The 13,585-nt window shown below is 44.1% G+C and overlaps 1 protein-coding gene across 1 annotated transcript in view; it reads left to right on the top strand.

Annotated features, from left to right (window-relative positions):
- Positions 1-10,224: 10,224 nt before the first annotated feature.
- The window catches only part of PRTG (protogenin), a gene marked incomplete at both ends in the record, with an annotated part of 115,539 nt that continues 112,178 nt past the window's right edge, over positions 10,225-13,585 (top strand). Inside the window, 2 exons of the mRNA XM_080808438.1 lie at positions 10,225-10,318; positions 12,534-12,836. Coding sequence (XP_080664564.1) covers positions 10,225-10,318; positions 12,534-12,836 — 397 coding nt within the window. The remainder of the gene's footprint in view (positions 10,319-12,533; positions 12,837-13,585) is intronic.

Raw genomic sequence — 13,585 nt, 5'->3', positions numbered from 1 at the left:
ACTGGGTATAGAACTTACCTGAAAAAAATAAAATCTTAAAAAAAATTGTTGGTTCCTAAAACCTAACTCAGTAAATTATGGGCTAGAAATTGCTACTATATCTGTGTGTGTGTGTGTGTGTGTGTGTGTGTGTGTGTGTGATACCAACATTTCCCATGGCAGGGAGTGGAGAGAGCTTGGTGCTCCTTGAAGCTCAGGCCTTGGAACCCAGCCAGGTGAGCTGGAAGTGGGCAGACACAACTCAGAGCTTCTAACCGTGAACTTTCTCTACTTCCACATCAGCCCCAGTGCAGGCATACCGCCCACGCACTCTAGACACCACTCCATTCATCAGGAGACAAATGTAATTATTCCTCCTTTTGAAAATTTGGGGACCCCCTGGCCCACTGTGTGCAAAGCACTTTGCTAGGTGCTATGTAAAGGTGTTGAGGCATGGTGCACTAGTTGAGGACAGTCATAAAAGATTTATGACTCTACTAAATAAAAGCTTAGCATGGGTGTGTCTAGACGTGGAGTGCTGAAGTCCCTTTAGACCCCTGGAGTGCCTCTAATGAAGCATGAAGGTGTTGGGGCCAATATCTAAGTACACAGTGTTCCCTCCCTTGCCACCATTTTCCCTTTTTTCTCATCCCCCAAGCAGAACATGAGAAAGAACACGCACCTCTCCGGTGGCTGGGAGATCAGCAGCAAAGCAGTTTAGGAGACGCAGAACTTCTACTCCCACAGTCATGCTGTGAATTTCTTTGGTCTAAATGTTTTCCCACCTCCTCTTACTGCTTTTGCTTTCCAGATCGCCACTACACTCTTCTTCAGATCCTCAAATTTCCCATTTCCTAATTTTTTTCTTTTTTCCCCTTCAGTTGCATCAAGTGGCACTAGAAATAGAACTCTTTTTTTCTTTTTTAAGATTTTATTTATTTATTTGACACAAGGAGAGTAAGAGAGAGGGAACACAAGCAGGGGGAGAGAGAGAAGGAGAAGCAGGCTTTCCGATGAGCAGGGAGCCCAATGTGGGGCTCTATCCCAGGACTCTGGGATCATGACCCCAGCCGAAGGCAGATGTTCAACAACCGAGCCACCCAGGTGCTCCGAAATAGAACTTTTTAAAATGATAGGTTTGTTTGTTTGTTTGTTTATTACAGAGTGTGTGTGTGTGTGTGAGGAGGAGGAAGGGACAGGGAGAGAGGAGAGAAAAACCCAAGCAGACTCCTGGCTGAGTGCGGAGCCCAACAGGGGGCTGGATCTCATGACCCTGAGATCACAACCCAAGCCCAAACCGAGTCAGATGCCTAACTGACTGTACCACCCAGGCACCCCCAGAAATAGAACCTTTATTCGAAGATAAGCTAAAGAGGAGGGAATAATTAAGTGTAGATGCCAGAAGTTCTATTTAGGCTTCCCATTGCCATGTTTTCATACATGCATTGTGCTTGTTATTTCTTCAATGCTTTGGAGTAGAATTCCTGAAACAAGAATTCAGTTGGTCTTAAATCCAGTCTATAGACTTTTGAACAGGATCAAAGACAATGAACCCAATGATATGTTGTTCTTGGTGTGGTTAAAAAAACAAATACACATGAAGCAATAAAGCATGGATCAAACAAGCCCAAATCTGAGTTCTGCATGATCACTTACTGGTTGTATGACCCTACGCAAATTTCTTAACCTCTCCAAGATTGTGTCCTTCTCTGTAGAATAGGATTAGCTATTGCTTTTGCTAATATTATTATTTTGGCTCCTAAACATTTCACCCTCATGGTTATTCTCTGCCTGCATGCTAGACTTTGCCTCTTAAAATGTAGTATTCAGGGGCACCTGGGTGGCTCAGTCATTAAGCATTTGCCTTTGGCTCAGGTCATGATCTCAGCGTCATGGGATGGAGTCCCGCATCGGGCTCCCTGCTAAGAGGGGAGCTGCTTCTCCCTCTCCAGCTCCTCCTGCTTGTGTTCCCTCCTCTGTCTCTGTCTGTCAAATAAATAAATGAAATCTTTTTTTAAAAGGTACTATTCAGGGGTGCCTGGGTGGCTCAGTGGGTTGAAGCCTCTGCCTTCTGCTTGGGTCATGATCCCGGGGTCCTAGGATCAAGCCCAGCGTTGGGCTCTCTGCTCAGCGGGGAGCCTGCTTCCTCCTCTCTCTCTGCCTGCTTCTCTGCCTACCTGTGATCTCTGTCAAATAAATAAATAAATAATTTTTTATAAATAAATAATAAGAAGGTAGTATTCAGAGATGAATATAATATGACCAAAGAGGCACATAGTAAATCTAACCCTTCCTCGTCCTGGACAATATATATATCTAGGAACACAGCACAGGTTTGCATTAGCATGGTTACAACCACACACATTGTTGGCTCAGTTGTGATTGACACCTACAACTCTTTTTCTCAGAAACTGCAGGTAAGTCAGGTTTCCCCACACCCAACTCTGACTCCTGCCCATCAAATGCAATTTAACTAGCCAAAAAACAGGAGTTTGTATTTGTCTCAGTTCAAATCCATTCTGGTTTTTTTTTTTAAGATTTTATTTATTTTTTTGACAGACAGAGATCACAAGTAGGCAGAGAGGCAGGCAGAATTCCATTCTGTTTTAAAAAGAAGGGAGCTCTCATCCATCACACAGCCCAGCTATACCAGTTGTCCGTGGTTTACTGGTCCGTGCCAAAGAGAAAAACAGGCGGTAGTCTCAGGTAGACTGTCATAGGAGCATGGAAGAGTGTGCTAGTAAGAACCAGTGAATAGCGTTATTTCAGAGCATAAAATATAGAAGCAACTCTTGGCTAATAAAAATGATCTTGTTAGAATCTGTTAGTCGTTCTGTCTACCTCCTGCTTACTACCACTTCTCCCTCTCTTCAACTTTTCACAGTACACTCAGGGTTCTATGAAGAAAGACTCTGAGTTGGGTAGACTTGGGGGAACACCTTGCTTGCTTGTGTTATGTACCTGCTGTGTGAACCAGATTAAGCTACTTAGCCTCCTGGAGCCTCTGCTCATTGGCAAAAATGAGGACAGCAATAGCCAGCCTATCGAGTTGTGAAGACAGATAAAGTTCTGAAGTGCCGGCATAGGGCAGATAGCAAAGAGTGCCCTAGAGGCAGCTGACCCCAGGGCAGCTTTTGGGAAATCATGGCCTGCAGGACAAAGTTCAAGCTCCTTAGCATGGCATGAGGCCTCTTTGGACATGGCCCCACGTCTCCTCCCTCCACTCTTCACTGTGGTCTGTATCTAGCTATACTGACCTAGCCGTGGTTTTCTGAGTATATCTTGAACTTTCATACTTCAATGCCCTGTCCATACTTTTCTCTCTGGAAGGCTAGCCACAATCCAGTCCAGCTAGAAAACTTTGACTCAGCTGCAAAATTCACCACAGATATCAGCTCCTCCGTGAACCATGTGTTGGGAGACCATTCTTCATGGTTCTCTAGAATTTCTGCCCAATAGAAAATAGCTTGCAAGAGAGATAGCAACTGCACTTTGTTCTGGTCTGTGTCTTCAAGGATGTTGATATAGTGACTAGCTGAGGAAGACACAGAGAGTGTCTCTCTCTGGGACAGAGGGAAGGTGTGCTTGCTGCCCATTATAAGTTTTGGGCAGCTCCTCCTCCTTTTCCTTCCCCCTCCAGCTATCCCCTCCCCCACCTTTCCCCCTCCCCCCTCCCCCTCCCCTTCCTCCTCCTCCTCCCCCTCCTCCCCCTCCCCCTGCCCCCCTCCCCCTTCTCCCCCCCTCCCCCTCCTCCTCCTTCTTCTTCTTCTTCCTAAAGATCAGGGTTTCTTAAGTTTAGGATTCCTCTCCTGTAACACAATCTACTATCTTGTGGGGGGCATTCAGCCCTCTTTATAAGGCCCTGTGGGATCTGTGTGTGCTTCGGGAACTGATACAAAATTGCTGGTACTTTGGCTACTGCTATTGCCATGAGCACTAAACACTCCTTCATCTCCGACACAAGAGTTTTGTGTCTTTTATCAGTATCCACAAAATGGTGGTAGGCTAACTTTGCTCACTTGTAAGCAGGGTAAAATCTAAAACCTTTCATAACCCTTGGTAGCATGCTCCCTCCCTTCCTATCTCATCCCACTATAGGGATATACATTTCTTTTCTTTCTTTCTTTTTTTTTTTTTAAAGATTTTATTTATTTCTCAGAGAGAGAGAGAGAGAAAGCAAGAGAACACAAGCAGGGGAAGCAGCAGGCAGAGGGAGAAGTATGTTCACCACTGAGCAGGGACAGGGGCTTAATCCCAGGACCCCGAGATCATGACCTGAGCCAAAGGCAGACACTTAATGGACTGAGCCACCCAGGCATCCTTACATAATTTTCTTATAATTGTATCTGTAACATCTGTCCATGCCTGGAACACACAGTACTTTGTTGAATGAGTGAATATGGTCAGCCCTCAACAACTCCTTTAAGACTCTTCCCATTGCTGGTATATTTCCATGGGGATGCCCAGTGCTCTTGGCCCCTGTTCTAAATGTCTTGTGCTCTCTTCTGCCACAAACCCTTGATCACCTCTCTTTTCCTGCCCTGAAATGACCAATTCAGTTCTAATGTCTTAGGAGTTACTCCTGGCCCCATTTCCTCTTTTCTGTTCTAGTAACAAATCTTCACCAAAGAGCCCCCCAGGACCTCTCTTCAGTTTCTACCGTCCTGGACAACAATCAGGAATGGAATAGATTTTCATTCTATCATGCAACTTATTGGTTATGCATTGTTTTACATGCAAATTCAGATAACTATGTCCTCTGTCTTTTAATTCAAGCCAATGACATAAATGTAGACTAGGCAAGTTCATCTCCAAGTACACGACTTTTTACTACTCTCCCCAAGAAATTTCTCCCAATTGTTTTCTACCCATTTAAACAATATTTCACTACAGTAATTTCTTCAGTAAGCAAATGTCTATTCAGGTCCTCTTAATTGCAAGGCCAGGGTCTTTCTCACTTTAAGGAAACAAAGATGAATCGGATATGATTTGTGTCCTCAAAATGCTAGTGATAAAATATGTATAAGTTATATGCCACAAAAATACTGTAAGGTTTTAAACAAAATAACATCTGTGCTGAGTCTGAAAATACAGATAAAATTTAGAGGGCTCTCAACACAGTGTGGAGATGAGGGTAAAAATAGTTTTATAGGCTCAGGGAAGAGCTTCTGCAAAGGCTCAGGGTCAGGGCAATTCAAGTACTATCGGGCAATCATCAGAAGGTTCACTTTGGCCTGAGTGTCAAATACATTTAGGAAAAGCTTGACTGTAAAGTTGTAATGGGAGATTGGGACCAGAGCAGGGGGCCTTTAGGATTAAGGCATTTGTTATATAATGAACACTTTGGTATTTTACAGGCAATGAGGGGGCAGTGAAAGTTTTTTGATAAGAAGAAAAACTTGATCACCAGCAAGTTAACCTGGTAGTCACTATAGAAATGGATTGGAGCATGGAAAGATGAGAAGATTTGGGAGAAGTCTATTGACAGCTAGAACATGACCAGTGGCAGGAGATACTGAGTGGAGAACAGATTTTAAAAGGTATCAGAGAAAGTTGATAACATGGAGCTCTTGTTGATAACGTGGAGCAATGGCGGTAGATGCTTCAACAGAGTGTGATTTTGCATAATCCCCTTAACAACCAATCAGTATTTTTCCATAAGAATATCAAGAGATGTGGGTGGTCAGATGTCTGGTTGAAATCAAGATGTGTTTTGCTTTTCCATTATCCTTGACTTACATTGATACATGTATTCTTAGCAAACATGGGCTTCTGCCTTGTCATCACCATTCACTTTCCTATGCATTTACAACCCCCCCCCCTTTTTTTATTGTAAAAACAACCCACATTATATAAATTTCTTAACAATTTTAAGTGAACAGTATTATTAACTATGTATATGTTACTGTACAACAGATACCTAGAAATTTTTCATCTTGTATAAATTTCATACTCATTGAAGCATAACTCTGTCTCCTTCTCCCATAACCCCTGGCAACCACCATTCCACTTTCTGTTTCTATGAGTTTGATTACTTTAGATACCTTAGATTAGCAGAATTATACGTTACTTGTCTTTTTGTGATGGGCTTATTTCACTTAGCATAATGTCCTCAAGATTCATTCATGTTGTGGCATATGACAGGACCTCCTTATTTAGGGCTGAATATTTTATATATCTATATCTATATCTATATATATGGATATATAGATATATATAATTATATATTGGATATATATATATAGGATATATATAATGGATAAAGAAAGTGATATATATGTATAAATACATATAAATGGATAAAGAAAGTGATATATATATCACATATATGTATATATCACTTTCTTTATGTGTATATATGTATATATACGTATATATATGTGTGTGTGTCATATATATATATATTCACAATAGTGAATTTTGTGAATATTGTGAATAGTGTTGCAATGAACATGGGTGTACAAATACTTCCTCAAGATCCTATTTTCAATTCTTCTGATACACATCTGAAAGTAGGATTGCTAGATCATATTATAGTTCTATTTTTAATTTTTTTGAGGTATCTCAATACCATTTTCCATAGCAGCTGCTATGGAATTTTTTAATTCCACAAATAGTCACCACCCTCCTATGAAAAAAAATCCATTTTGGAATGCTTTTGATGGCAAAAATTAAGCTCATGGGTGAGTGATTTCTGAAGTCATGAGACAATCATAGCATGTGATCCTTATCTGGGACCGGTCTTCTAACCAACATAGTAGGAGCTCAATAAATATTTGTTAAATGAAAAGTTGAACAACTCTAGACTTTTGCTGTCTTTTCTCAATCTCTTGCTTCACAAACATATACAGATGGCCTAGGATTTCATGGAACCAGATTGATGTTCAGAGATCAAAGAGCTTAAAGATCATTTGGTATAGCTCCATAATTTGATGGGTAAAGTTATGTGATTTCCACCCCCCCAAAGTTGGGCCAGGCGACTTGAATATTTATTTAAGGAAACAGCAGTTCCTTTTTTTTTTTTTTAAACTTACCCTCAGATTTCAGTTCTCAACTATCTGGGCTCTACTCTTTTTAGCTTGAAAATAATCGTTCCTGTTTTAGAATGTGAAAGCAAAATAGAAATAGAGCTTAGGCAGTTGTTTATCTCAATGAGATTGATCTTTCAAGGGGATAACTTTGGGAGATTAAACAACTAGACACTTCCTATCTCTTTCCAGACCAACATAGGAGCTTTTGAAAGAAGTCATCAGAGTCGCCATCAGTGTAATCACCAAACAAATTAATCAGATTTGACTCTTAAAAACTTAAATATTTAAAAATTAAACCCACTCTAAAAGGACAAAGATTTATCACTATAGGGAATATTTACTTACTATGTAATCATTACAATTATTTACAGAGCAATACACAGGCACTTTCCATGCATTATATCACAGCAGCCTACTGGTATTATACTGATGCCCATTAAAGAGATGAGATCTGAGACAGTAAATAATTTGTCTGTGAAATACTGAAATTTGGACCCTCGTCTGTGAGACAGCAAACACATGATTTTCATCCCTGCAGTACTACCTACCAAATGCAAGCTACTGTGCTGGAATCTATGGAGCATTTGAGAACTGTGTAACAAGCCCTTAAGTAGTTTATGCAACCCGGCACATGATATAAGACAAGTACTACAGATGAAAGAAAACGTACCTGGCCAAGAAGACATATACTGTGTTAAAGAAGTATGCTATAAGTTCTGAAGCCAATAGGAATAGATGACTTAAAAAAAAAAAAAAAAGAAAAAGAAAAAGAAAGAAAGAAAGGAAGAGGGTCTACTGGGTGGTTCAGTCAGTTAAGTGGCCAATTCTTGATTTTAGCTCAGGTCATGATCCTGGAGGGTGGGGAGGATCAAGCCCATGTTGGGCTCCACGCTCAGTGGGGAGTCTGCTTGAGGATTGTCTCTCCCTCTCCCCCACTCAAATAAATCTTTAAGAAAAAAAGAAGTTTAAATTGAAGGCAGAAAGGATTATATAGTAGAAAGGGCAACAAACAAATCAGAACACATGAATTCTGGTTCCCAGCTACCACTTACTAATGAGTGACCTTGGGTATTCTGCAAGTTCTATATAATAGTGTATAATTACATCATCGGAGTAATTTTATTGACACCTAATATGAGACAGTAAACATATCAGAAAAGTTCCATAGGGTTTAATCTCATTACATTATATATATTATACATACATATATAAATATCACATATTTTATTTCACATTAGGGCAATACTATGTCCTTCTCCAATGCAACTCAAGGTGCAAAGCCATCCTGTAAGAATCAAAGGCTTCTATGATCAATTAAAATGTTAAAGGGAAGGCAAAGTGGCAATTTAGAAAAAAGTTCTTCCCCTGCTTTTTAGCTTATCTCTCCCCTCCCCCAGCCTTTATTTTTCTGATTTATTCAAGAAAGAGAGCATAAAAGCATCTTATTAGCAATTCTTACACAGGAAATATGAGCACTTAGGGTCAATTGAAAGGAAACTGCGAGAAGGGGGAGTCCAGAGGAAGAAGAATGTCATACAATTAGAGAATTTAGTTTAGCTTGCACCAGTCAAGAATGTCATGTAAATTTGTGTAAATTTATCAGATATTTAAAACATTCTTGTATTTCATTTTATTACCTCAACATTTTTTCCTTTCCATGAACCTTTATTCTGATGCTTAGAAATCGTTTTAATTCATCTAAATTTTAAGTAAAGTTTTGGAGGCAGTATAGCCAAGGGTATTTCTGTTTCACACGGGTTAAAACTGTTAAACAGGCTGATCCTTATTATAGAAAGCTTCCGGGGAAGGTAGTGCTGCCCTCCCAGCAGATGTTCTAAAACTGTTGACCCCCCCCCCCCGGTTTTCTCATAAGGAGGGTTTTGGGAAAATGCTAAGGGTAGTGCGTTGATGACTTAGTGACAAAAGCTAGATTTCTGTCAGCAGCTTTCATTAAGGTTAGCTTTTAGCCTGTGCCCTCATCATGTGCCATAGATTTAGTTTTGGATTAGCAAGTGCTAATCCACATGGAAATGATCTCTACGATCCACATATGTTTGGCAATCTGATTACATTTTCAAATGTACCTTTTAACTCCTCTGGTTATCCTTAATTTTAAGAGATGTGAACAAATTAATAACATTTGTGCTTTCCTGGTCAGTTTAACTCAGGTAGTCTAAGAACGCTTAGTTCCCCAAGGTAAGCTCAGAGAATCTAGAAATCTCCTGATCTCCCCTCAACTCTTAGGACAGGGCCCTTTGTGTGCACAGTTCTTACGAATTCGAGAACTTGACTAACTTGAGAAGCAGAGAATAAAACGTCTCCCCAAAAGGTGACTGTTGATTTCAGGGCACTTTTTGAAGCTGTTTTTAAGCCAGTGCTGCATCTAATGGGGGGCAGGGAGGGCAAGAGCCGTCCCCAAATGTGGCACTTAGCACCCGGACATGCCTCCAGTCAGGCTGACAAATCTCCTAAGTGGGAATCGTCAGTTTTCCCTCCACAGGGCTTCGGCGTGTGAGGGAAGGAGGGGGATGGGCAGGGGCCATCAGGGGAAAAGTCTCCGGCCTTTCCACGTCTCTCAACACCATCCCTCCCCCCACCCCGCCTCCTCCTTCCCCGAATCCTAAACAAGCCGGCGGGAGAGGGGCCCCGGGGGCAGCCTGGCCGCGAGGCTCGGCCTTTGTGGCTCTGTCCCCGACGGTGGCGGGCAGGCAGAGGGGGCGGGGCCGCGGGCCGAAGACCCTCAGCCGGGGCTTGACCCCCAGGTGCATTGTCCGGCGGGGTCCGGTGGGGCCCGCCCCCTCCCCGCGGGGCAGCGACAGGGCCGCCACGGGGCCCCCTCCTGGCGTCTCCCTCCGCCGGCCGCACCGACCTCGCGGTCCCCAGACCAGGGGCCAGATGTAGAAAGTAGTCCCCAGGCCGGCAGCGGCGGCGCTGTCCACTCCGCCGCCCCCGCCCCCTCCAGCCGCCGCCTCACTCCGCCCCCAGGCCGGACTCTCGGGCCCCCCGCCTCCTGCGAGCGGGTGTCCGTGCGCCGGCCTCGTCACGACACAGAGACCCGCCGCCGGCCGCGCCGAGCCACGCCACGCCGGAGCCCGAAAGGGAAGCCCAGGCTGCGCGCGTCCAGCAGCGGTGTGGGGAGCGCCCGGAGGCGGGGGCAGGCAGGCGGACAGCGGCTACCGGGCGGCCGGGGAGCATGCCCGCGCAGCCCCGCTGAATGGCGCCTTCTCTGCGACCCCTCGCACGGCTGCGGCCGCCAGGGATGCTGCTCCGCGCGCTCCTGCTCCTGCTGCTCCTCGGCTCCGGTCCAGGTGGGCGCGCTTTCTTCTGCGCCTGTGGGGTTTGAGCAGGCGCGAGTGGGCTGGGGAGAGAGGAAACCGCAGGGGGGGGCGGTGTTGGGGCGACGGCGAGGTCCGCCGCGGTGCGCTGACCACCGGACCTGTCCCCTCCCTGCTGCCAGTCGGGAGCCGCTGCTGGAGGCGCGGGCGGTCCGCGGGCTGTGCGGGGGCGCGGGCAGAGCTGTGGGCGCCTCTCCCGGCACACGCCCCTCCTCGCTGAGCTCCGCGAGCCGCAGCCTGCAGGGCCGTGGCGCCCGCTGTCCACTCTTCCCCCTTTCTCCTCGCGCCATTGTCCGGGCTCCAGCCGAGTCCTCGCCTCCGCGGCCAGCCTCAGCTCCAGCTCCACGCCGCCCGCTCGCTCGCCCGCCGGGGCCGCCGCGGCGCACGTGGCTTTATTTATATTGTTTCCTTAGTGGCAGCCTGGCCACGCAGGGGGCGCCGCGGTTTCCCTCTGCTTCCCCTTTTTGCAGTGGGGGTTTCCCACACGTTTTAGCCAGGGGAGAGAATAGGTGAACTCAGCCTTGGGGGCAGCACCCCTAGGGCCCCCATTTCCCCAGATCCGGATCAAGAGAGGAGGAGGACAGGGGAGGGGTGGAATTAGAGACAAGATGGGTTGGAAGGTGCGTGGCTGATTTGTGTTTGGGGTGGGGGGAGTACCGGGAGCGGAGGAGGCAGGTATAATCTTATGAATAGGATCCCCCCTCCCCCGTAGCCAGGTATTTTGGGGGCAGGGCCTGAAGTGTGTGCCAGTGTGAAGATTTCTCCAAACTCCAGTTCAGCCTTGTGCAAAGTTGGATGAACTAATTTCTCTGGTTTGCATCTGCGCTGGTTTATCCTCAAAGAGATAAAAAGTATAAAGTGGATGTGGTGATTGCGAGGGGCGAGGAGGAAGAGTGTTCAGGAGAATGGGTTATTTTATTTATTTACAGGTTACAAACCCCGGACTTTCATCTTTTCTGGAGGAGTTAGTTTTCTGTTAACATGAGAAAAGGATCAAAGTCAGATGTGACTCGGAAACACAATGGGCGCCTTCCGGAGTGGTCCTCGCAGCACGGGGCTGTTAGGGTCGCTCGCGTTGCCCTGGGCGTATATTAGAAGTCCGCAGCCCGAGCGTGGGAGCATGACTAGTGTGTGAGTTTTCCGAGGACCTGCCTTGATGAGAAACAGATCAGTCCCAGAAATTTGTTATCATGTATTCAGAACATCATAAGGAAGATGAAATATTCCCAAACTTCTAACACTCCCCAATCAGTATGCCAGACTTTACCTGACCTTTGTGCAGAATGCAGGACGTGACAGGGTATTAAGAGGTCATCGGATGTTTTCTCCTGGCAGGGACCAGGGCGATGCTTACGCTTAGATTAAAACCTTTCCTCTGCTCTGATAAAAATGTGTATTGGTTGATGAAGCAATCTCCTATCCTTATTTGACAGTAAGGACCAATTAGTCACACACTTTCTTCCAGCAGTTGGTAGTTCGAAAGAAAAGAAAGAAAGAAAGAAAAAATAAAAGTTTTCTGATCTGATCACCCACTGAGTACAATCAGTAAAAGTTACCAGCGTTTCAAAGTCTACAGTTTGCCCATTAGATAACTACCTTACTTGGCAGAAATTAAGTAAATGGATCTATTTCAAGGAGAGGAGACAGAGTCTTTGCTGTAAAAGGACAGATGGAAAAATGCAAACTTGTAATTTGTCACAAAAGATAAACACACTTCCCAGAAGAGTAGGTGCCAAGGGGTCCAAAACACTTCAAGGGACAAGGAAATAAACTTGCTTGTTCACAGAGTTGGAGTTTTGCTAATGATTTCTTGTAAAATTAGACTTTTACGACTTACTCTGTTCAAGATCTTTTTGACAAGCTTGTAAAAGTAGCAGACTTGTGCTCTTGAGTTTTCCTGATGATTTCGATACTCTAGCAAGGAGCTTGAGAACAAGATTCTTACAAGGGATAGATGACTATGAAGTCTTCCCTATGCTTTTAGAGTAGATGTTGTAAAAGATGGTTTTTCTGATTTGTTGAAAAGGTTTGCTGAACTTAGATTGCTTTATTAAGGTGTTTATCAGTTAACTAATATGTTTGTTAAACTTTGTCATGTTACATCCTGAATGTGTTTTACAATTATGTGTTAAGAAATGATTTTATACTTGTAATTCTAGATATGCCTCCCCCCTCTTTTTCTTTTTAGGAGTGTGGTGCTTTAGTGAACTGTTTTTTATAAAAGAACCACAGGATGTAACTGTCACAAGAAAGGACCCAGTCGTTTTAGATTGCCAGGCTCATGGTGAAGTTCCTATTAAGGTCACATGGTTGAAAAATGGAGCAAAAGTGTCTGAAAATAAACGGATCCAGGTTCTGTCTAACGGCTCTTTATACATCAGTGACGTGGAAGGCAAGCGAGGAGAGCTGTCTGATGAAGGATTTTATCAGTGCTTGGCAATGAACAAATATGGAGCCATTCTTAGTCAAAAAGCGCATCTTACCTTGTCAAGTAAGTGTTTACATTCTTCATTGTCTGACAGTTTTCATTGCTACATTTTGAAGATTTTGTGATTCACCATGTACTAACCCTAAAAGTCACACAAACTTGAAGAGTTTTCCTGGAGACAGTAGCTGATCCTAAGGGCAAGCAAAAGACTGAGAAAGGGGTGCCTGGGTGGCTCAGTGGGTTAAAGCCTCTGCCTTCAGCTCAGGTCATGATCCCAGGGTCCTGGGAGCCCCGCATCCGGCTCTCTGCTCAGCAGGGAGCCTGCTTCCCTTCTCTCTCTCTCTGCCTGCCTCTCTGCCTACTTGTGATCTGTCTGTCAAATAAGTAAATAAGATGTTTTTAAAAAAAGACTGAGAAAAAATTAATGAGTGATTGAGAATGAAAGTCAAGTTAGATTTAGAACACCTAAACCTGTAGAAGTAGCTTTATTAAATTTATAAGTGTTTCACACTATGAAAGGAGTTGGGTGTAAAAGTTTTTGCTGACACAACAAGAGTTCTAAAATCTCATCTTTCATAAATTAATAATCAAAATTTAAACACAAGTAGATCTTTCTGCTTTGTAGATGGCCCTTGAGTGCTTAATCTTTCTTATAGCCCAGCCTTCCATTTCTCGGCGTGCTTTAAGATCACTCATGTTGCTTTTTAATTGTAGAGAGGGCATTGGTCAGTAACTCTCAAGCCTTTGAAGTATTCCTAGTCTTTTTCTGCTGGGAGAGAAAGAGGTTAAGGCCATTTCCATATTATGCCTTA

Source organism: Martes martes (genome assembly GCF_963455335.1).
Source record: "Martes martes genome assembly, chromosome: 7".
NCBI lineage: Eukaryota > Metazoa > Chordata > Mammalia > Carnivora > Mustelidae > Martes > Martes martes.
This window is presented reverse-complemented; position numbering and strand designations above follow the sequence as displayed.